The following is a 22,223-nucleotide window of genomic DNA, read 5'->3' as shown; positions in this document are numbered from 1 at the left end:
CGGTATGTTTTTTCCCCCGGAGATAAACGAGAACAAAACAAGCACTACTAGCATAGGTCGTCAACGAACCGCTTCTGTTTGACCTCCCGCTTCAAGCTGCTGAAAGTCACGCGAGCTTGCGGTCTAAAAATAGCATTTGTGCCTTACCCCGTTGACCCAAGTCTGCAAATCTCAGAGCCTCATTCTAAAGCAGTGTTTTGATCGGCTTCCTAATGGGGTAGATGCCACAAACTTCCAACTTCCGGGTTTTACACATCAGCGCCGTTTCCGGCCACTGCTGGCCGCGTTCCAACACTCGCACCCCCACTCCTGCGCCCCCGAACCACGCGCTCCCGCTCATTGGCGGGGATGGCCTCTCGGCTATCTGAAATGCTTCGGTCGGGAACATGCAACCGAGGGGCACAAAGGCTGAAGCGCAAGTACGGGGCCCACACGTAGCAAACCGGAAACGGAAACAAAGTTGATGGGTGAAGACCCAGAAGTCGGAAGTCCCGCCTCCTCCGTGGCATATAGTTCATTGTGTATCACAAACGGGGAACCCCCCCAACCCCAATGATGTAGCATTTGACGGAATTGAAAACTATCAACCTACAGTATGTTGACTTGAAAGACACCTCGAAAATCAAAGTGAAAAAAATGATGCAGCAAGTTAGTCCATGTTGCTTAAATTTAATTGCAGCAACTCTTAATTGTACACAGTAGTTCGTATGGCCCCTGCCTGCTTATATGAATGCCTGACACTCCTAATGAGATGAGTCAGACGACAGATGTTGTTCAGGGGAATCTATTTTTGTAATTGATTTGGGTTAAAATGGCTCTTGACCAGAAAGGTTGCTGACCCCTGGGTGAGGGCATCATTGAGCTCCGTGCACTAAAGAGCAGATACTGGTCCTGCTGATGGATCAAGGACCTTCTACAGAGTAACTGCCTATCTCTTGTAATCTCCTCTTTGAGACTGCTGGGAGACACACTAGAATTTATGGCAATTGCACACATGCCTGATGTGCCGTCCTGGAGGAGTTGGACTGCCTGTGCAACTTCTGTAGGGTCCAGGAGACACACTAGAATTTATGGCAATTGCACACATGCCTGATGTGCCGTCCTGGAGGAGTTGGACTGCCTGTGCAACTTCTGTAGGGTCCAGGTACCGCTTCATGCTACCAGTAGTGAAAATGACCCTAGCCAAATGCAAAACTAGTGAAAAACAGTCAGAAAAGATGATAGGGGAAATGTCAGTGGCGTCTACCTGTAAAACCATTCCTGTTTCGGAGGTTGTCTCGTTGTTGCCCCCCAAGCGCACCTGCTGTTGATTTCATTAACACCAAAACAGTTGCAACTAATTATGTTACTTATACTTCTTCGATACATAGCCTACTTGTGAAATAATAAATTTGCTGATATTACCTTCTGTTTATTTGTACAGGTTACTTGAGTTATTAATTATTACGGAAAGTGATAAATATCAACATCCGTCTATTGACAATTCCGACCTTACGTCACAGGTCAAAATGGTGGTCAACTCAGTGAAAGGAAGGTCTCCACTCATTGAAAAGCATTGGGCATCGTTGTAATTAGATTTTTCAGGATTATTTTGATTTCAAAATGTGATGGAATGTCATTTGACTACTAGAGCAATCTGCCCGGTTGTATTGACAATTCCGAAATGCCGACTCTAATGTTCAAAAACTCCCCATCAAATCACAGTTTCACCAACACGTCCTTATACATTGGAAACTTCTATACAATCATAACTTCACCCCACACAATACACCAATTCGGAACAACAGATATTTGACGAAAAAGGGGATTTAGTCAGTGTTGCACTTAGTTGACAGTCAGGAAGATTTCGTGCCTAATACTTTTTGTTATATAATGCTATATAATTATTGCAAAATGTTTTACTCAATAACTAACACAATCCCTAAGTAATTGGTTTGATATGAGGCATTTTAAGCGGCCCTGCACCAACAATCCCCTGTCTTTCAGTTCTTTGGGTTGGAAATGATAAATTTAAGGAAACCAAAATTCCAAACAAGGTATTAACAACATTATTTCATAGCCACTCTTGTCTTATAGAAATTATATCTTAAAATCATTTTCTAAAGATATTATTTAGCAATTAAGAACTAAATATTTGAAATTTCTAATAGTACCCAAAGTCAAATAAGTCCAAATAGCAGAAATGCCACGAGAGTCACAGGCAAAAGCAACACAATACACCGTTTGTTTTCACCGTGTAGGCTAAAGCAAGAATTTGCATTGTGTTGCATTGCGGAAATATTAGAAATGCTCCGATGTTTGGAATTGTCAATATGCAACATTTTATTTCTATAGAAAGCTGTAAGTGTTTCCCTGATCCTCCATATCTCCACATCTAATATGGCGCTGACATCGACGTACGCGTCTATGCTCAAAGCACGTATGAACGAAATCTATATGGGTACCACTTTTACAAGGATGCAGGCCACGCCCTCCACGAACCCGCCAACAGAGGGCGCTGAAGTAGCCTTGTACCTCACTCAGTGCCCTTCCAACAGCAGCATCGCTCACCTTCAACCAGCCTGACGCACCCCCAAGAAGGAAAAGGCAGCTACACGACACCTTATATATCTTCCAGAGAAGCGGAGGGCACATTACACATAATCTGTTCTTTTAATAATGTAGGCCGGCCATTTGGCGTTTCGACGACTAATTATCGCCGTCCCCACTCACTGCGACACGAAAACACCGCCTACCTTCTTTGCCTTTAACGCTTAAATAGTCGAGAAAAAAGAAACAACAGCCGAAGGTTCTCTGCAGTCCCTGTGGAAGAAGAAGACGCGACCTCGTTTGTTGGATCTCTTGTCGTGTTTTTTCCTTTACCCGACGCTTCGGGTCCAGGCCGCCACCAGCATCTTCGCCAGCGTCCTCCTCCTCATCCTCCTCATCCAATCTGCGCCATGGCCGACGTCCCAGCCGAGTGCAACATAAAAGTGCTCTGTCGCTTTCGTCCTCTCAACCAGTCCGAGATTATTCGGGGGGACCTCTTCCTGCCCAAATTCCAAGGAGATGACACTGTCGCCGTCGGGGTAAGCGAGCAAAAATAAATGAATACATAAAAATCAACTCATGTAGAAAAGGGAGTCGCCTTGTTGTGCACCCAAGGCCCTTCATCAATTAATCATCATCATCATCGCTTTGGGCCTTAACGTGTGCGTACGTGTTTTCTTGTATTTCTGTTTTTGTGCAGCACATATGATATCCTATTCACTATTCGTGTGTGGTTATCTTTGTGTGGACATTTTGTCAGGGCAACATAATTAAAATTGTGTGTGCTAGTTGAACCTGTGCATAGGTTCAGTTCCCACTCAGTGACAGTGTGAATGAGAGTGGTTGTTTGGCGACCAGTCCTGGGTGTAGTCTGTCTTTTGCCCAATGTCAGGTGAGATAGCAGTGAACAAAAACATGGCAGCCACATCAGTTGTATGAAAAATTACTTTTTTCTGTAATTGTAATCTTCAATCTAGGTATTGTTTTAGAATTTGCGTTACATTTCTTAACGGATTCATTATGTCCATTTTGATTTAATTGATTAACTAAAGATGGCAAAAAAAGATGTCCGTTACTATTTTTTTTCTGGTCTTACTGGTCTTTTATTGTTAAAACAATAGCTGCTAAAAAGATTTTTAATACGACTAATTTTAAAAAACATTGATTAGTATGAAATGAATCTAAAAATGTTTTAATCCAACAAATGATTACTTCTCCATATATGATTCAAGTTTTAGCACTTTTCAGAGAACTTTGTCATTGTTCTCTTATGTTTTAATTTTGGATATCAAATGAATATAAACAAAATAACCCCCTTCAGTAACAGTAGTAAACCAAATTAGGCAATGTGGTTTTCTTTACTACTTCAGCTTATGTTGTTTGTATTGTTTTATGGCACACACATCACTCGAAGAAGAGAGCGAGAAGAGGCTGTACTGTCGTAAGCAATAATGGAGTCCGAAAGTGACTTCTCAAATTAGGATCAATAACTCCCCGGCCTGAGCATTAGCAATTGACCTGCTTTCTCCTCCTTTATTGCAGCTCCTCCCAAGTACCTGATTTCCAATCTTTTTTTTTTCATGTATGTTGTTGTAGAGTCAATATGCTAATAGCACTTTTCCTCATCGAGTGTGCCACGAAAGTGACGCTATGTGATTTTGTCGCTGGCCTTTGTGTGTGCTGAGTCACTCGTCCCTTTGTCGCGCAGTTATTGTTTGTATGGGATTAGTTTAAACAGAAAGTTCATATATATCACTATGGAGCTCATTATTTTATATTGGGCAGTGGGCACTAAGGGCAGCATGATGGACTATGGAAAATGGATGGATATCATGTTCATGACCTGTCAGATATTATAAAATAAATACAGGGTTCCCCCCTTTGCTTTGCCTCCCCCATGTTCACTCTTTATTCATTTTATTTTTCAATAAACTTTTTTCATCAAATGACATATTAAACCATTTAGATCATCATCAGATTAGCTCTGCTCAAGCACACTGCCTCATTATCCCGAAAATGCAACGTAATGCCGACGATGCAAACTTCAAGTTGAAGGCGATCGACCTGGCCATTGAAAAAAGGCAATAAAGCCACCCAAATTTCCATTTTGTTGTATTTTAGGACTGCAATTAAGGATTATTTAATAATGGATTAATCTGTCAATTAATTTTTAAAGTAATCGACCAGTCTGATATAAAAAAAAAATCTCTTTATAAAAAAAAAAGGACATTATTTCAAATTGTCAGTGCAGAAAATGCATATGTGGAAATTGTCTCAGTTACTGTTTTGGTCTGTAACATGTCAGAAAATGTGCAAAAACGTTGATCATTGTTTTGCAAGGTAAAAGCAATTGTGTGCAAATGTCTTATTTCGTTTAAACACATCAGTCTGCTTTCTTGGAGCTTGCAGAATTCTGAGAAATTAACTCATTCACTGTCATTGATGGCTATAGATGTCAAAAAGTAATTTTAACTATTTTTATTAGTTTAACATTTTTTCCCATTTTTGTTAACAAGAGTAGGAAAATGTATTGTACATTTAGAACAGATATAAAATGTGTGATTAATGGTGAGTTAACTAATAAAGTCATGCGATTAATTACGATTAAAATTTTAATCACCTGACGCCCCAAATTTGTAATAATGTTTTTTATTTTTTATTCATTCATGAGACAGATAAAAATGGCTGGATTTTGCTACTTATTCATATTCCACCAACGCAATATGAACCAGAATACTATAGACTAGTGGGGTTGCATAGAACATATTATTGTAAAAAAAAAAAAAAAAAAAAGGGAAGTTGACTTCCCTTCTTAGTTGGTTAACAATGCATAAAAATAAATACATAAATAACAAATGGCGTGGGAACAGATTAAATTGACCTGACAGCAACGATTGTAACAGTTGAATAAATATTTGACGGCTTCCCTAATATAATGCACGATTGCAGGGCAAGTCGTACGTGTTTGATCGAGTGTTTCCAACCAACACCACCCAAGAGCAAGTGTACAACACCTGTGCTAAGCAGATTGTCAAAGGTACGAATGCAAACCAGATCATCGAAATATTTACCATTAGTGTCATTAATGTCATGTCATTTTCTACTCTTATAGATGTGCTGGGTGGCTACAATGGCACCATCTTTGCATATGGACAAACCTCTTCTGGCAAGACTCACACCATGGAGGTACAGTCGTCACAGTTACTTTATTTTGACTGCATCTCTGCTGAGGCATCTTCTACAATTTGGCCTTTTTTTTTTTTACAATGAGATAAGTTACGGTGCGATGCTATGTAATGCTATATGATATGATTCTCGAGGTAAAAATAAATAAATCAGTGTGTTTATTTTGTGTTGTTGAGTTATTTATCGGTCTGTGATAAGTTGAGTGATTACGATGCGCAGTCATTTCATTATGTGACTTACTGTTCCAGGGCAAGCTGCACGATCCCCACCAAATGGGCATCATCCCGCGCATTGCGGAGGACATCTTCAACCACATCTTTGCCATGGATGAAAACCTGGAATTCATCATCAAGGTTTTAATGTCGCCTCCTGTTGGCTGATTTTATGCGTACATTGCTGTTCCCTACTTCCGCCTCATTCCCTGCTCATCATCTATAATCTATTTCCTTTGTCTCTAAAAGGTTTCATATTTTGAAATCTACATGGACAAAATCCGTGACTTGCTGGATGGTGAGTGACTAAAATAAATATTCTTTGCATGTGCAGCATATATTTGGTATTTCACCATTTGCAATCTTCTTTTTTCTTTCTTAGTGACAAAGACCAACCTGTCTGTTCATGAGGATAAGAACCGTGTGCCATATGTTAAGGTGTGTGACAGTTACGAATGTATGACTCATCCCGCGATTATCCATCCAATGCTCAACCTGTTCTCCAATCCTCAGGGGTGCACTGAGCGCTTTGTGTCCAGCCCGGATGAAGTGATGGATGTGATTGATGTGGGCAAATCAAACCGCCATGTTGCTGTTACCAGTAAGTCTCTCGAACTCCAAGTCTGCACAACAAGGTCCCAAACACGGTAGACTAGACTTATGCCTGTACAAAAATTGCCGTTTTTTTTACGCCATGCGCCAGTCTACAAAAATAGAGCCCTTTGTTCCAAATTTTATGTATTTGCTTTCTGTGTCTCACTGATATTGTGTTTGAGGAAATGCGATGACTCATCCTTAAACCACTGGGCTGATGTACACTGTCTGATTAAGGCCAAAGGATTGTGTATGTACTTTATGGATTACATGGTGTTGTATGTTAGAAAATGATAAGAACGTTGATTGGATGGGAAGGGCCTGTTGCCATGGCAACATGCTCACTGCATGACACAGCCGATAAAGCACACATATCACAAAGCTTGTTGAAGTGTAACAATCCAAGGCAATGATATCGATGATGCCGCCATTGCAGTCTTCTCATGCTGACTCACTGTGCTGCAAGGACAGCGTTCTGAGTTCTGAAACCTGAACGTTGTTTTTGGGAAGAGATAGTCAGATAGTGCTGCCGCTTTTCTGCATGATGAGGTCACCTTGCTGCACTTACAGCTGGGATTGAATGACCTGCTTGTTTTTCACTCGTCATCAGCATTCATGGTCATTCTGAAATATCTTATGAAAAAACTGAATTACATTATGAAGCCACATCAACTTTCCATTTTCCATATGCTTATCCTGTTTACGGTCATAGGGAAGTTTTTTGTGTATCCCAGATGGCTTAGGGTGTCTAAAGCAAACCATTGAGCCAAGTTTGAGCATTTTCACTCCCTTGGGAGCAGTAAAGGTGCTGATCTCAAATGTCTCTTAAAAAGAATATCTTGCAATTATTCTGCTGTGTTGGCTGTGTTAACAGTTATTTTGCCTCCCTGATCACCGGGAGGCAAATCCTTATGTGTGACCGAGTTCAACTGAACTACCTCCGTATAATTGTGACACGAAACTGAGCGACAGCACATTTGGAAGAAATCCGAAGCTTGCACGTTTTGGAAGAATAGAAGAATGCCTAATTTCGGCCCCATTTTTTGTAACGTGTGCACCCTTCAGACTGATCATCTCACTATAATTTGTTCTTATGTATAGATTCAAAGTGTGCTTTCTTCAGATCTATTTGAGCTCACATTATGTTTGTAGCCTCTTTTGTTGAACAACATTTAAGGAGCTTGGTGCATTGCTCAAGGGCACCTTAGGAGTGCTCCAAAGCCAACTGGCCTGTCTCCAGCAGCTAACATCAATTTTCATTATTTTTTTTAAAATCTGCAATAGTTATTCAACTGCTAGCCAAGAATATGATGATAAAAAAAGTCTCTGTTATTAAAAAATTAATTATTTGAGGTAACTGTCATTTTGCTTGTTTTATATAAATTATAATTACCATCAAATACATACATACAAAGTGAATGCAATAAATAAAAGATGCCTGAAAAAGAGAATTTTAGTGCTTTGTATTATTCTTTATTATTACAATGGAATTGAAAAACTAGTAGCTCCAAGTGTGAGACTATTCCCTCGGTTGAGTAAGTCTACAGGGCCCTCTTAAGGTCAGCATAAGATTTTTCGCCTAGTGGAGGAGTTCCAGTATCTTGGTGTCTTGTTCACGAGTGAGGGAAGAATGAAGCGGGAGAACGACAGGCTCATCAATGCAGTGTCTTCGGTGATGCGGACTCTGCAGGTTTGATGTATATTAAAAATGGTGTTATTTCTGTATTTGTGCAGACATGAATGAGCACAGCTCTCGCAGCCACAGCATCTTCCTGATCAACATCAAGCAGGAGCATGTGGAGACCGAGCAGAAGCTTTGTGGCAAACTCTATCTGGTGGACCTGGCGGGAAGTGAGAAGGTGGGATAAAAATCAACAAGCGAGCCAGATAGTGATGAATGTTTATATTAGAGCTGTCAAACGATTACATTTTTAAATCAGATTAATCACATATTAGAATTTGAATTAATCACGATTAATCGCTTAATTAAGTTATAATTATCAGTTAATTACTTGCATAATTTAAAATCTTGTTTTTTTATCCCAATAGTTTGACATGAACAAATATTCTGAATGTCATACGCAAACATTTCTTAAATTTACTTTAATGCACGTAGTTATGTTTATTTGTCAAAAAACAACCTGTGCTACCTTTCTTGCTATCATCTGCGGTCAAAATTAATAGTGCGATTAATGCGATAATTTTTTGTGATTAATTATTAGTTAACGCTTTAACTTTGACAGCACTAGTTTATATGCTACTTTTTTTCTAGATAATATTCTCGATTATATATATATTAAAAAAAATCCGATCCATACTGAACCACTGCAGTGCTAATCTGACTAGGCAATTGTGCTAGCAAACTAAATGTAAATTGATTTAATAGTATTCTAAATCCTGTTCATAAAACATATCCACAAACGCACACATGCAAACATTGCCTTCCAATAGGAGATGTCAGGTGTTAAATTTGACTTGTGACCATCCACCCTGTGCACCAGGTCAGTAAGACAGGGGCTGCAGGAGCCGTACTGGATGAAGCCAAAAACATCAACAAGTCTCTCTCAGCCCTGGGAAATGTCATCTCCGCCTTGGCGGAGGGCACGGTGAGGGTTCACTCGCATGATTCTTCCTTTTTCACCTCCGTCCTTTCCTCTGCCTCTTATCCAAAGGCGCCGTGTCTACTGTATCTTCTCCTTTCACAGAAAAGCCACGTACCATACCGTGACAGCAAAATGACCCGCATCCTGCAAGACTCTCTTGGCGGCAATTGTCGCACCACCATGTTTATTTGCTGCTCACCATCCAGCTATAACGATGCTGAGACTAAGTCCACACTGATGTTTGGACAACGGTACAACTATGTGGATTGTTTCTTTGTACTTTGCACTGGAGAATTATTCCTATTTTTTGTTGTTGACATATTACAAATCTATTCACTCATTAAAATATAATCTAAATGCTCCTCACAGTGCTAAGACTATTCGAAACACCGCCTCCATTAACTTGGAACTGACAGCTGAGCAGTGGAAGAGGAAGTACGAGAAGGAGAAGGAGAAGAACAAGACTTTGAAGGACAGCATCCAAAAGCTGGAGGTTGAGCTCAACCGCTGGAGGAACGGTGAGAAAATGTCCACAACCAAATGAGCATTCTTTGAAAAAAAGATGCAACTCTCTAAATCTGTGCCATCATCACGTTCTCCAGGAGAGGATGTACCCGAGACGGAGAGGACCCAACCAGAGATTGTGAGCCGTTACGAGTCGGTGGAAGAGCGGCCCATCCTGGATAATGACACCTCTTCCATTGTGGTGCGCATTTCCGAGGAGGAGCGCCAGAAATACGAAGAGGAGATTCGCAAACTGTACAAGCAGCTGGATGACAAGGTAAGCTTCAGCATTCTCGACACATCACCTCGACTTTGTAATCCAACTCTACCACATGGATAGAAGACACTTGATTATCAGTCAAAAACAGTCGTATTGCAAAAAATGTAAAAAAAAAAAAAAAAAAAGCACAGCCAGGGGTCAGTGCAGCAACCTTACCGTCAAAAGAGACATTTTACGCCAATTAAATAATCAAAAATCTTGTTTTTCAAAAATGTTTTGTGTTTTTCCTGCCTTATTGCTATACATTTTCTGATATTTTTGGCAATTTTGTGGACATTTTATGGTAATTTTCAGGATTTCTTCTTTTGGTTTTGGATATTTTATCGCTACTTTTTGAGCTTTTTGAATAAATTTTCAGACTTTTTGCTGGCAATTCCAAAAACATTTTATAGTTATTTCTAGGGAGGCATCAAAATGAAAATTTTGGGCCGAAACCGATAATCATTCAGATTCACCATTAGTTACAGTCCACTCCACATTTTCAACACATATTACTACAGTAATGATTGAGAAATAAATGAGGTGGATGAATGCGAATAACCACAAGCATACAGTAAGCACACAGTGCAGTGTTATTCTATGATAAATAAAGTTGTCGTTAGCACACAGACACAGTGCTTTTCTGCACATTGTTGGACGTAATAATCTGGAGATGAAGCTTTATTTTTGTAAACTTTTTCGAGTGTCGTCACTCGTCAACTTCAATTGATTTGGGTCGCTGCTGGTAACGCAGCTCTCGTCTCGGTCATGTGAAATAAACAAATTTATCATGTAAAGGAACCGGGCGCCGTGTTGCTTATTCAACGGGGGCTTTATTTGCATTTCAGCAGCAAACAATTTGCTACGACACTTCAGTTGCAGAATAAGAAGTTTGAACGCTGTAAGCTAGCGCGTAGCTGCTACACACACACACTTGCCTTGTGTTGTCTTCTGCGTCCTCTTCTCTCGCTGGCGTACACACCATACGGAGATCAAGATACTGCTTTCCGCTAACAATTTGTGCCGTTGCCATTATTCCTCACCCCTGATTTGAGATAGCATCGACCGGGTAAGCCTCAAGACGCTAGCTTTCGGCTACTGCTTATGAATTAACATAGAGGCAGAACGCTCACCCCGGCGATTAATTCATACATATACATATATAATATACATACATACGTTTTTTTTGCTTGCGTTACCACAACATCCTATTTCGGCAATATTTTTTCAGCTCCAATTTTATTTCGGCCCAATGCCGAAAATGCATATTTTTCTCATTTCGGCCGAAAATTTTCGGTGGCCGAATATTCGATGCATCACTAGTAATTTCCTGCCTTTCTTCTTTTGTTTGTATATTTTTATGGTTACTTTTTGAACATTCTCTTTTCAGCCTTTTTAATGAAAGTATTTGTCATTTTTGGCAATTTCATGGACATTTTATGGTAATTTTATTAATTTCTTCTTCCTTTTTGGAAAATTTTAGGTAATTTTAAAACACTTTTCCATCTAGCTTTTGTCTCTCTTTTTCTGGCAACTAAAACATTTGGACTAAATTTTTTTAGAATATTTGGTTATTTTTTATTTTTTATTTTAATCATTAATTAATTTGAATAATATTTTATCTAAAAAATTTAAATACATTTGTAAAGGATTTTTTTTTTAAATAATTGTTCCTAATTTTATTTTTAGAGATCCACAGGAGAGTTACTAAAGAGCCACATGTGGCTACAGAGCCGTAGGTTGCAGACCTCTGGCCTAAGCTATGCAGAATGACCTGAAGTGCATGTGCCCAATATATAGAACTTTATTCACATAGCAATATTTTTTATGGCCATTATATTACATTAAATATACAATCCAATGTAGAACTAAATCCAAATTTTACGACACATATTTTAATTAAATTTTTTTGGGGGGCTTTTAAATTTCTCTGTATAATTCTGATTTAAAAACAAAAAAACAACTTTCTGGGTGCCCTGTGATTGACTGGCGACTAGTCTGCCTATCTCGCAAAGTCAGCTGTAAAATAGATTCCATTCTCCCCTGACCCTGAACAGGTTAAAATGTTATAGAAAATGGATGGACGGATCTGTTAGTGGCCGTTGACATGGAGATGTGATGTGTATTACAGGATGATGAGATCAACCTGCAGTGTCAGGTGGTGGAGAAACTCAAGCAGCAAATGTTGGATCAGGATGAGGTACACACCAACTCACACACGCAGACTCACACACAAAGACTCACAAGTCTTCTTTCTTACGTGTGTCATCTTTACCGGCAGCTCTTGGTGTCTTCGCGTGGGGACGGCGACAAGGTGCAGGCGGAGCTCGGCAGGCTGCAAGTGGAAAGTGACTGCGCCAAGGCAGAGGTGAAGGAGGTGCTGCAGGCTCTGGAGGAGCTGGCCATCAATTATGACCAAAAGAGCCAGGAGGTGGAGGAGAAAGGTCTGCAAAACCAGCTACTGGCTGACCAGCTGGCCCAGAAAATGGTACGTTCAAGAAGAAGAGCGTGGCACTGGAAATTTGTTAACATATTCAAGGAGGCTCACTGCACTGCTTGTGAAGTGGTACATGCTGCTGCCTTTTGTGCAGACAGCGCGAGTGTGAGTCCCGGTCACTGTCGACCCAGTTCCATGCCTAGATAGAAAAATGGTTGGCTTGCGTCTGGCAGCATCTGAAGTAGAAACTGCCAAACAAATCACGCGCGTGACTCGATGTGATTTGCCTCAGATGGGACTAGATGAAAGAGAAATACTGTGGGTGGGTGTGGGGGATTCCCACAATTTGACCTAACTTGCTCGCTCACCCACACGTTTTCAGGCATATAGGTGGCTCACAAAAAAATACTTTGCTATGTTTTCACAATAAAAGAAATGTTAAAATACATTTCCCCCAAAAAATCCCTTTTAACGCTTTATACGGCAAGAAACTGTGATTGTAATATGTTCAAAATGGATGCCAAAGCGTACTAAAACAAAATTGTAATGCCAATACACTTAACAAAGAAAAATATTGACAATATTATTATTATGAAAATATAAAAGAGATCAAATTGAATGAAATGAAATCACATCATTACATTAATGAAGAGTGGCTTAAGTGCAAGATTACTTACTAAGGCCCATTATATAAAAAAATAACTACTGTTAACATTTTATGAGCTATTCTAATTTCATATTTGATATGATTATATTATCTTTAGAGATGCGTCAATAGTTACATTCTGTCCACCTTATCTGGGCTCTCTGAACCAGGCCAGTCTGATGGAGCTGGAGGCGGAGCTATCTCGCATGCAGGAAGTAAGCGGTCAGCAGAGGAAGCGTATTGCTGACGTCCTCAATGGGCTGATGAGGGACCTGAGCGAGTTTAGCTCCATTGTGGGCAATGGTGAAATCAAACTGGTGAGTTGGAGTGTGGATGGATGGATGGATGGATGGATGGATGGATGGATGGATGGATGGATGGATGGATGGATGGATGGATGGATGACACCTGAAAGCCGTATTTCCTCCTATGCTCAGCCGGTGGAGATCAGCGGCGCCATCGAGGAGGAGTTCACGGTGGCTCGCCTCTACATCAGCAAGATCAAGTCGGAGGTGAAGAGCATGGTGAAGCGTTGCCGACAACTGGAGAACATGCAGTTGGAGTGTCACCGCAAAATGGAGGAGACTGGGAGGGAGCTTTCCTCTTGCCATCTCCTCATCTCTCAGGTGAGGCCCACAGGATCAAACAAGAAATTAGTGGAATGAATCAAAGAGGTTTGTCATGGTTATCATGTGACGGGTGATAATGCTAACATTGCATTGCAGCATGAAGCTAAGATTCGCTCCCTGACTGAGTACATGCAGAGCGTGGAACACAAGAAGAGGCTTCTGGAGGAAAGTCACGACTCTCTGAGCGAAGAGTTGGCCAAGCTGCAAGACCAAGGTAATGTTCAGGACACAATCAGTGTAACAAGATGGCGTAAACAGGTAGAACAAATCTTAAACACTCAATGTTCAGTGCCCAACCATTTCTCCTTTTCTTCTCTTTTACAAGATAATTCTCTTCTGGAAGAGAAAGATGGAGAGAAGGGAGAGACTGAAGATGGAAATGTGAAGGTAAAAAATATATCATGGTGTTTTTCCATAGGTAACTTTAAAGGAGACATACTGAGCTTTTTTTTTTCTTCCAAATTTAAACTTGTTCCCAGGTGTCGGAATAAAAGGCCTCTGACATTTCTCCATCAAAATAGACTAAGGATAAAAAAAAAGTGATTGTACAATTACAACATTCTGTTTGAATTCACTCAGTTCTTGGGTTGGGAAGGGTGCCGTCTTGTTATCTCTCCCATGCAAATACCATGTACAGTGTTTGTTACCATGACGATCGGGGGTAGATTTAGACTGTTGTGACGAAGCGAATGGGTACTCAATATTGTCAATTTAGTGACTTTACCCAGTTCGTTAGAACGGGTCGTTCACACACATTTTCAAAAATAAGCTTTACTTGTTTCGTTTTACACTTGAAGCGTGGACAGTCACTGCAAAGACCTAACCATTTGTATACAAATAATTTAAGTCAAGGTATGTCTAAATCAACTATATTTATTGCATACAAATGTAATTGCACACGTTATGTAAATTGGCGGTTTATTATAAAATTGACATTTCATGAGCTCGTCATGAATGTGATGTACACTTTTGCTATAGACAAACTTAGTTTTTTTTTTTTTAACAAACACATAGTTGAATGATGTGTTCTGCTTCCTTCCAATTCGATTTGCAACTCTGCAGAAGATTAGCCGCCAGCATGGCGAGTCCCACCGTGGCCTCCATCACAAGCAGCTGGCACGTCTGCGTGATGAGATCAATGAGAAGCAGAGGCTCATCGACGAACTCACCGAGTCTGTAACTCTTAACCTACAAAATATTGTTTTTGCTATTAATACACGTTGATTTGCTTGTAATGAAGAATAGAACATGACATTAATAGTACGTGTGTCATCATGTCCAGTCGCAATTCCAAGATGGAGCTGGAGTTGGCTCAGGTTCGCTCCGACTTTGAACGTCTGAAGAGTCAGGACAGCACCAAGAGCGAGCGCCTGGAGGAGCTCTCGTAAGTCATCTTCCAATTAACACTCAAATGAATGTGTGGTAGCCACCAATGACTGTTAATAAAATCAAAACATTAACTCATTCACTCCCAGCCATTTTCACTGAAGCAACCCCCTTTGCTCCCGGCTGTTTTACTGGATTTTGACTGATTTGCAAATCCTACAGAATATTGTGTTATATTGCTATAAAAACATGGGACCTACCAAAAGAAAGATTAGAGTCTCTTCTTTCATTAGGAAAAAAAATGTTTGTATCTGTTTCTGATTTGCAGCAATTAGCATCAGAATATAGCTAAGTTTCATCATTATTCACAAACCTGTTGAAAACACTGGAAAAGAGCTTGTTGCAACATGTTGCTGATCGCTTATACTCTGCTGCCACCTCCTGGCTATTTTTTGTAACAACTACCATTGCATTAAACAATGTCTTCAGGTGCATCAAAGCCATCTGTATGCTATAGCATAAAAAAAACTTTTGGAGGAAAAAAACTTATAAATAAGTTTTTGGGAGGGAAGGACAAAGTATTAACCCATCAGACCCGTAGATGGTCCCAGTGGACATGACATATTTGCATGTCTAAACCAATAAAACGCATAATTTGGATGATGTCAACACTTCTGGTTCATGATCAGATCCTAGCTATCACCAATCACAATCGCAAGTTGATTTGCATGATGTTTATGTTAAAAATGTTGCATATAAGCTTGGTAAGTTTACAACACGTTATAGCCATATTATCCTGGCAACATGAGATAACCACAAAAAAAAAACATTTCCATGTCGTTCTTATGCCCATCAGAAAAAATGTGGTTGTCTGAAGGGGCTACAATACGTATTTATACATACGTTTTGGGGATTGAATGAATTAATATGCACAGAGTGAAACCTTGGATTTTGAAATTTGGGAGCATGAATATGTGAAGAATCCAGAATCTGCAGGATATTTTGTGTTTTCTTGTGAGAAAAAGTAGAATAGTAATGCTGGTGATCAATGCATGAAGTAATGATGATAATGTTTACCTTTTACTATCAGATTCCTGCACGAGCGCCATGAGCAGACTAAACAGGACCTGAAGGGTCTGGAGGAGACTGTCGTGAGTAAACCTTAAACCACCAACTTCTCCTTTACGTCCTTTCTGAAATATCAGATGTTGCAAGTGAGGGCGTCCTCTAACCTTCTCTTCACCCGTCCTTGCCCTAGGCCCGCGAGCTCCAGACCCTCCACAACCTCCGCAAGCTGTTTGTTCAGGACCTCACGTCGCGGGTTAAAAAAGTAAGTCAACATACTCTCTTAAGGAATCATTCATCTCCATTATATTGTGAAGTTTATTTATTTTGTTTTTTCTTCCATAAACTCTCCAATCTACAGAGTTCCGAAATGGAACCTGATGATAGCGGGGGGTCTTGCACCCAGAAGCAGAAGATTTCCTTTCTTGAGAATAACCTGGACCAACTTACAAAAGTTCACAAACAGGTGAGGAGCACACGTGGCGCATCTTTTCTGTGTCTACATCCATCAAGTGACATCATTAGCACTCAAGTTAGTCCTCTGATTTCCTCACATCCATCCAGCTGGTTCGTGACAATGCAGATCTGCGTTGTGAGCTTCCAAAGCTGGAGAAACGTCTTCGGTCTACTGCTGAGAGAGTTAAGGCCCTGGAGACTGCACTGAGGGACGCCAAGGAGGGCGCCATGATGGACCGCCGTCGCTACCAGCAGGAAGTCGACCGCATTAAAGATGCCATGAGGGCCAAAAATGCCATGCGACGCCCTCATGCGGCGCAGATTGGTACTGGTCCTTGAATATTTACAACAACTGAGATGCATCTCTCTAATTATGGGCCTGCTGCGAAGCAGAAGGCACATATTACTATCCTAGAAAAAGGGAAAAAGGGTTTATTATTTTCCGCAAAAATGCGGCCCGTACCGTAGATCGCACCGGCACAAATGAGGTATCAAACGATGCGGCTCGATCTGACTCGCTGCGCTATTATTTTTATAAGAATTCCCAGTTACCATGGCGACGCTATTCCCAAAAAACTCCCAAATAAAAGTCCCATAGGAATGAATGGGAAAAGGAAAAACAAAATCACACATCAAGCACCTTTTTCAAAGAGATGCTGCGCGCGCATACGTTAACCGATTGATATGAATTTTAGCTCATTTTGTTGGAATTTTTCCCATCTTTAGCTCAGTGTCAAAAAACAAATTAAGGAATGAAAGCTCTTCCCCCTGTGCGGGTTCAAAGACAGTGAGTGTAATCGCCACTCTGATACCCAATTAAGCTTTCAGTGACGGGAACCAAAAAATATATTTCCAAAAGTTTCACTTCAACTCGTCACCATGGCCACAATCTTTGCTCACTAGACATCAAATTCGCACATTTTGTAGCCACAAGCCTCTGCTTTCTGAAGAACTAAGTTTTATTTGGCTACGGTGTCATTTAGTACCTTTATTTTCACTTTAAACGAGGAGAAGTCGCACTATTTTGATCTCTTTTCAATGTAATTTTCGCCGTTTTTCCCTCTTCATTTTCGATCAATCATAAGTTTTCAACCTGCTCTCATTTGGTCATTTTTCATCCGATTAAAAAACTGAGAACATGCTCGCGTTCCCCAAACCCTTGCCGTTCTAACGAGCCATTTCTGGAATCTGCATCTTCAACCGTTAAGTCGCGAGAGGCTTTTGTTTGAGGTGAGCGTAATCCTATACAAATCAATGGAATGTTGGTGCGTGACGTCTCCTCACAACATAAAATCAAATGTGTGTGCGTGAATGTGCATGTTTTCTAAAGGGGCAGTGAGATACTGTTAATTATGGTAGATTCCACATTTCTTGACCGATTTCAATGGTTTGAATTTTAAACTGTTCAGCTCATTGAAATGTTACTTAAAATCAAATGTGTGTGCGTGAATGTGCATATTTCTTAAAGGGACAGTAAGATACTTTATTTGATCTTGATTATGGTTAACTTGCACATTTCTTGAGCGATTTCAACGGTTGAAATTTTAAACTGTTCAGCTCATTGAAAAGAGTTGCAAGAGTTAGCAGGCCCATTCAAAATTTCCGCGGGAATTTTTCTAGTTCGTCTTTAATGTTCACAAAAACAAAATTGTCTCCAATGTTTGCAAAAATATGTATAATTATTGAAGACCGCAAACTGTATGTTTGTTTGAGAAATGAACACGATAACCTGTGCAGAAAATGGCTTGAAAGTGACGCACTTTGATGACAGTTGTACTCATTTCGCCCCCAGCCAAACCCGTGAGGCCGAAGCAAATGCCCGTCTGCTCTCCCAGCAACCCCTTCTACTCGTACATCCGGGCCACTGAGCACGCCAACACCTACAGCAACGCCGTCTTTCAGAGCAACATGACACCAAACGACTCCGCAAGCATCAACTGCAACCCCAACTCTGTTCAGACCAACACGTGCGTCTAACATATTTTGTCCTGTTTTTTGCCAAAGACCACCACCGATACAATAGGGTTTGCAACAGCTTTATCCTGATGCTCCTTTTGCTGTTTTACAGAGTTTCCACAGCACTGGGCTACAGAGCGGGCAGATACAATGGAGACACACTGGAGTCCTTCCCACTTAATATTGAAAATGGTTCAGTTCAATGTTAATCTGTGAATTAATCTATTAGTAAAGCAGGAAGTATGTGTTTTAAACTCATTTTCTGTTGCCAACAGGAAACAGCACGAGTGACACAAGAGACATCAATGACAACAGGTGAGGATGTTGAGCTTTTTCAGTCTATAAATACAATATCACCAGGATCCTCAATTTTAGGTACAGGTATGCAAGAGCTATAGCAAACATTCTGCGTATGCAAATACAATAATGCTCAATTTGGATGTGAGGTATTCATTTGACAAGATGTTCGTTGTTGTAGTTTTCAGTGATGTGGAATTGTTGCTATCAATAGACAGTTTAAGATCAATTTTATGACCTTTATGGAGACATTTGCAAGAGTATGAGAGGGCATCCAGAATTGAACCAAAGACCTCTTAATCGACAGTCAAATGCTCTACCACTGAGCTACACCCCAACAATTCAGACAAAAATGCATGTTTTGGAATGTGAGCGAGAGACAGTACCTTATCCTGCCTGTAGTGAAACGAAGTAACCAAAATGCCAGCCAAAACTGAGCATTATTTACTTAGTGATAAGTAGCATGGAGCAACTAGTCCAATGGAGAAGGTTGTTTTTTGTTTGTTTGTTAAACAGGAGCGATGTGCACTGTGGCAGCGAGGTGGACGATTCGAATAGACACTTCGTCGCTCACCAGGAGACAGCTGCAAGTTAATACCAAGGTAACAAGATACAGACGTTGGGTGTAATTAAAATGTACTTTCAATTCAAAAGAAACACAGGTGAACGTGATCAAATATAACGAGACAGGGGGAGAAATCAGGAACACATGACAAACACCAACCACAGACAAAAACAACAAACACACCCATAATAAACAAAACCCAACCCTTACAAAACCGAAACATAACATGCATATTTGTAGCAGAGTTTAAGAGGCGGGGCCAAGGTGGATGAGGTTAGCTCACCTACTGTAGAGTATTTCTGCGTGTGAGTGTCAGTCCGTGAGCTGTGGCCGACAGCAGCTCCTGCGTGAGTGTGTTCATTGTGTTTATAAACAGCTGAAAAGTTCATTGTCCAACTGTGGCTCCCCTTTCCTACATGCGATATTATTATTTTTGTATTATTATAGTATTATTGTCAACTAAGAAGCACGCAGTGTTCAATTTGTCCCAAGAATTATATAATTTTATTGATTGTAATTTTTGTTGGTCTCTCCCCAGGTGATGACCAAACACTGTACATGTCCGATGACCCTCACCCTCCGCCCCAGCAATCTGCATGCAGCCTTCCTCTCCATTCCTCTAACCACATCGCCAATGAAGATGATGACGATGGCTTTGTAGCCTTTTAAGTAGATCAAGCTCCTTCTTCTAGCGCCACCCAATTACTTCTTCTATAGGCGGGCAGCTGTCAATTAAGTTAGCGCAGGATTTATTTTTGTTTTTTTTGTAAATACAGAACCCGGCAATCCTTCAGCCAATCAAGTTGTCCCTGGGATATTTTGGAATTTGATTCTTGCAACAACAACAAAAAAAAAGATAGTAGTGGTTTATACTGTAATTGAGATTTTTGACCAGCGTCTTTTTTGTGTTAATGCACAACCTCCCCCTGCACGTGTCGTCTTCTTAAAGGGCCTCATGTGGTAGGCCCTAGAACAATAGGGCCACAGTGTCCATAATGCCTGCTCCTTACAGAAGTCCCCCCACCTACAAACACATACACAGCATGCATGTCACTTAGCGGGTTAGCTTCCAAATATTTGCATGTTTGTGATTCCAGTCAGGAGTGAACCGTCCGATTGACCTGAACACATAACTGAAAGGGAAAGGCTGGTTTTACACTCAAGGCATCACTGACCAAATTTGGACTTTTGTATCTTTATGTGGCCTCATTTGCATATTAGTGTAAGCAGAAAAAAACATGGAATTGGCTATCTTACGCTCAGCATCAGCTCTCAATTATACATGGATAAAAAAAGGGGGGGGGGGATATCGTTCAAGATGCCTGCTGTGTAAATGGACTGATCAGGTATTCCGTCACTACAATCACAGACACAGTCTGTACTGTTTTTCTGTCGTTCATGTGTTTATTTCAAGTTTTTCATTCAATGTTAAGTATGTTGATATCACATATGGAAAGTTGAAGCAGATCGCATATACCATAGGCACAAAAATTGGAATTTGGTGTTAAGACCTGCAATGTAAATCCAGCCAAGGAGTGCTTCTCATCATCCCTCATTTGGTACCGGTGCTTTGTTTTGAACTAAATGTCTTCGTTGTTGTCTTCCCATGATATAAAGTCATAACACACAAACACCACACTCTTAAAGGGAAAGATAAAAATAGGCCGGAAAATCGTTTATGTGCTTTAATATTGTGATGCTTCAGTTGCTATCATTGTAGGTTGGTGCGTTTACTGCGGCTGATATGCACACGTTCAGAGTTCAGAAACAAGATTTCACCGTCGATGTAAATTCATTGGAAAATATTAGAGAGCCTCCCAGAACTTTACTCTTATTTGGTGTTTCCGTCTTTAATTGAGAACCAGACAAAGTCCGATGCTGAGTAAACATTTGCGAGGAAGTCCCCAGCTGAGCAGCCACCAGTCTGGTTTGACCAACAAGAGCGCGTTTGTTGTATTACTGAGTCAAGCTGTGATTCTTCTGCCATAAATCCTGACCAGCCAATCAGGAGAGAAGAACACTGTGTGTTGTAAGCGTGTGGATTTTGCTCAGTGTCTGAATTAAAGAACACAACAAATTATCTATGTTCATACATATGGCTCTTCTGCATGTCTGATTTTTTCCATTAAGATTCGGGAAAATGTGGGGTAAAAAAAATCTTTGTATTGCAATTTTAACGTGCAGCTTTATATTGATATGCACCAAGATTTGACATGCACCCTACCACTCCATCCCACATGACTGTATGAGGAAATGCGGTACTGCTTCAACCTGGTCAGAGCCTGCAGTTAGTGTCCAAGCAGACCCTCTATTTGACATCATGCCTGGTATATATACGTTATATATGTGCTATTTATTGTTCATCTTGTAATTAAGACATAGTAACCTGCAAGAGAACGTTACACTGGAAATCTAAAATATTTGTTATATTTATTTCTGTAGACCTGTACTGTAGCATTGACATCCTGTGATAACCACTGTGCAAGACTTCTGTTTGTAAATATACATATATACCGCATTGTATGTGAGCCATTGTGTTGTCGTTGAAAGTTCAATAAACTTGGAGAAAGGGAATCAAGTTTTTCTTGAATGGCCAACAATTCTCACAGAAGTCATTTGACTGTGTCACGTTTTCTTTGCGCATCAGGTTCAATCCTTCCCGTAAATAAATACTGTATTAGAATCTGGATTTTTATTTGGCCGCAAGCAAGGCCATGGGAACATATGTTTAAATGGCTTATCCAGTGATTTTGTTAAAAAATCAATGAATAAAATCTTACCTGCTCCCAGGTATAAAAACAGCATTTTTACCTTTGCACTTAGTACAATTGAGAGTCTGCATTCTTTCTACTTTTAGTTAAAGAGTTGGATTAGTACTTCTACTTTTAGTACAATCATTTTTATGTAAGTCTCAAAGTGTGAGAACTTAACCTGCCCTCTGTGTGTGAGATAAGCACAA

The 22,223-nt window shown here is 40.3% G+C and overlaps 1 protein-coding gene across 1 annotated transcript; it reads left to right on the top strand.

The window, feature by feature from the left end:
• Positions 1-2,499: 2,499 nt before the first annotated feature.
• LOC147179365 (kinesin heavy chain-like) lies at positions 2,500-21,838 on the top strand. The gene is made up of 29 exons (XM_086067903.1): positions 2,500-3,068; positions 5,479-5,566; positions 5,642-5,715; positions 5,964-6,068; positions 6,177-6,225; positions 6,310-6,365; positions 6,441-6,528; positions 8,256-8,380; positions 9,023-9,127; positions 9,227-9,375; positions 9,494-9,642; positions 9,727-9,905; positions 12,019-12,087; positions 12,169-12,375; positions 13,141-13,287; positions 13,408-13,596; positions 13,696-13,813; positions 13,925-13,986; positions 14,662-14,771; positions 14,882-14,983; positions 16,016-16,076; positions 16,184-16,255; positions 16,352-16,456; positions 16,555-16,771; positions 18,239-18,413; positions 18,515-18,594; positions 18,678-18,717; positions 19,216-19,301; positions 19,803-21,838. Exons 1-28 carry the CDS (start codon positions 2,940-2,942, stop codon positions 19,292-19,294), a joined length of 3,129 nt encoding a protein of 1,042 aa, XP_085924029.1. The 5' UTR covers positions 2,500-2,939; the 3' UTR covers positions 19,295-19,301; positions 19,803-21,838.
• The last annotated feature ends 385 nt before the right edge of the window (positions 21,839-22,223 follow it).

This window comes from Leptonotus elevatus, chromosome 2 (genome assembly GCF_054856555.1).
Source record: "Leptonotus elevatus isolate MCC_2025b chromosome 2, RoL_Lele_1.0, whole genome shotgun sequence".
Classification (NCBI taxonomy): domain Eukaryota; kingdom Metazoa; phylum Chordata; class Actinopteri; order Syngnathiformes; family Syngnathidae; genus Leptonotus; species Leptonotus elevatus.
Note: the sequence above shows the minus strand (reverse complement) of the source record. Positions and strands in the feature narration are given on the sequence as shown.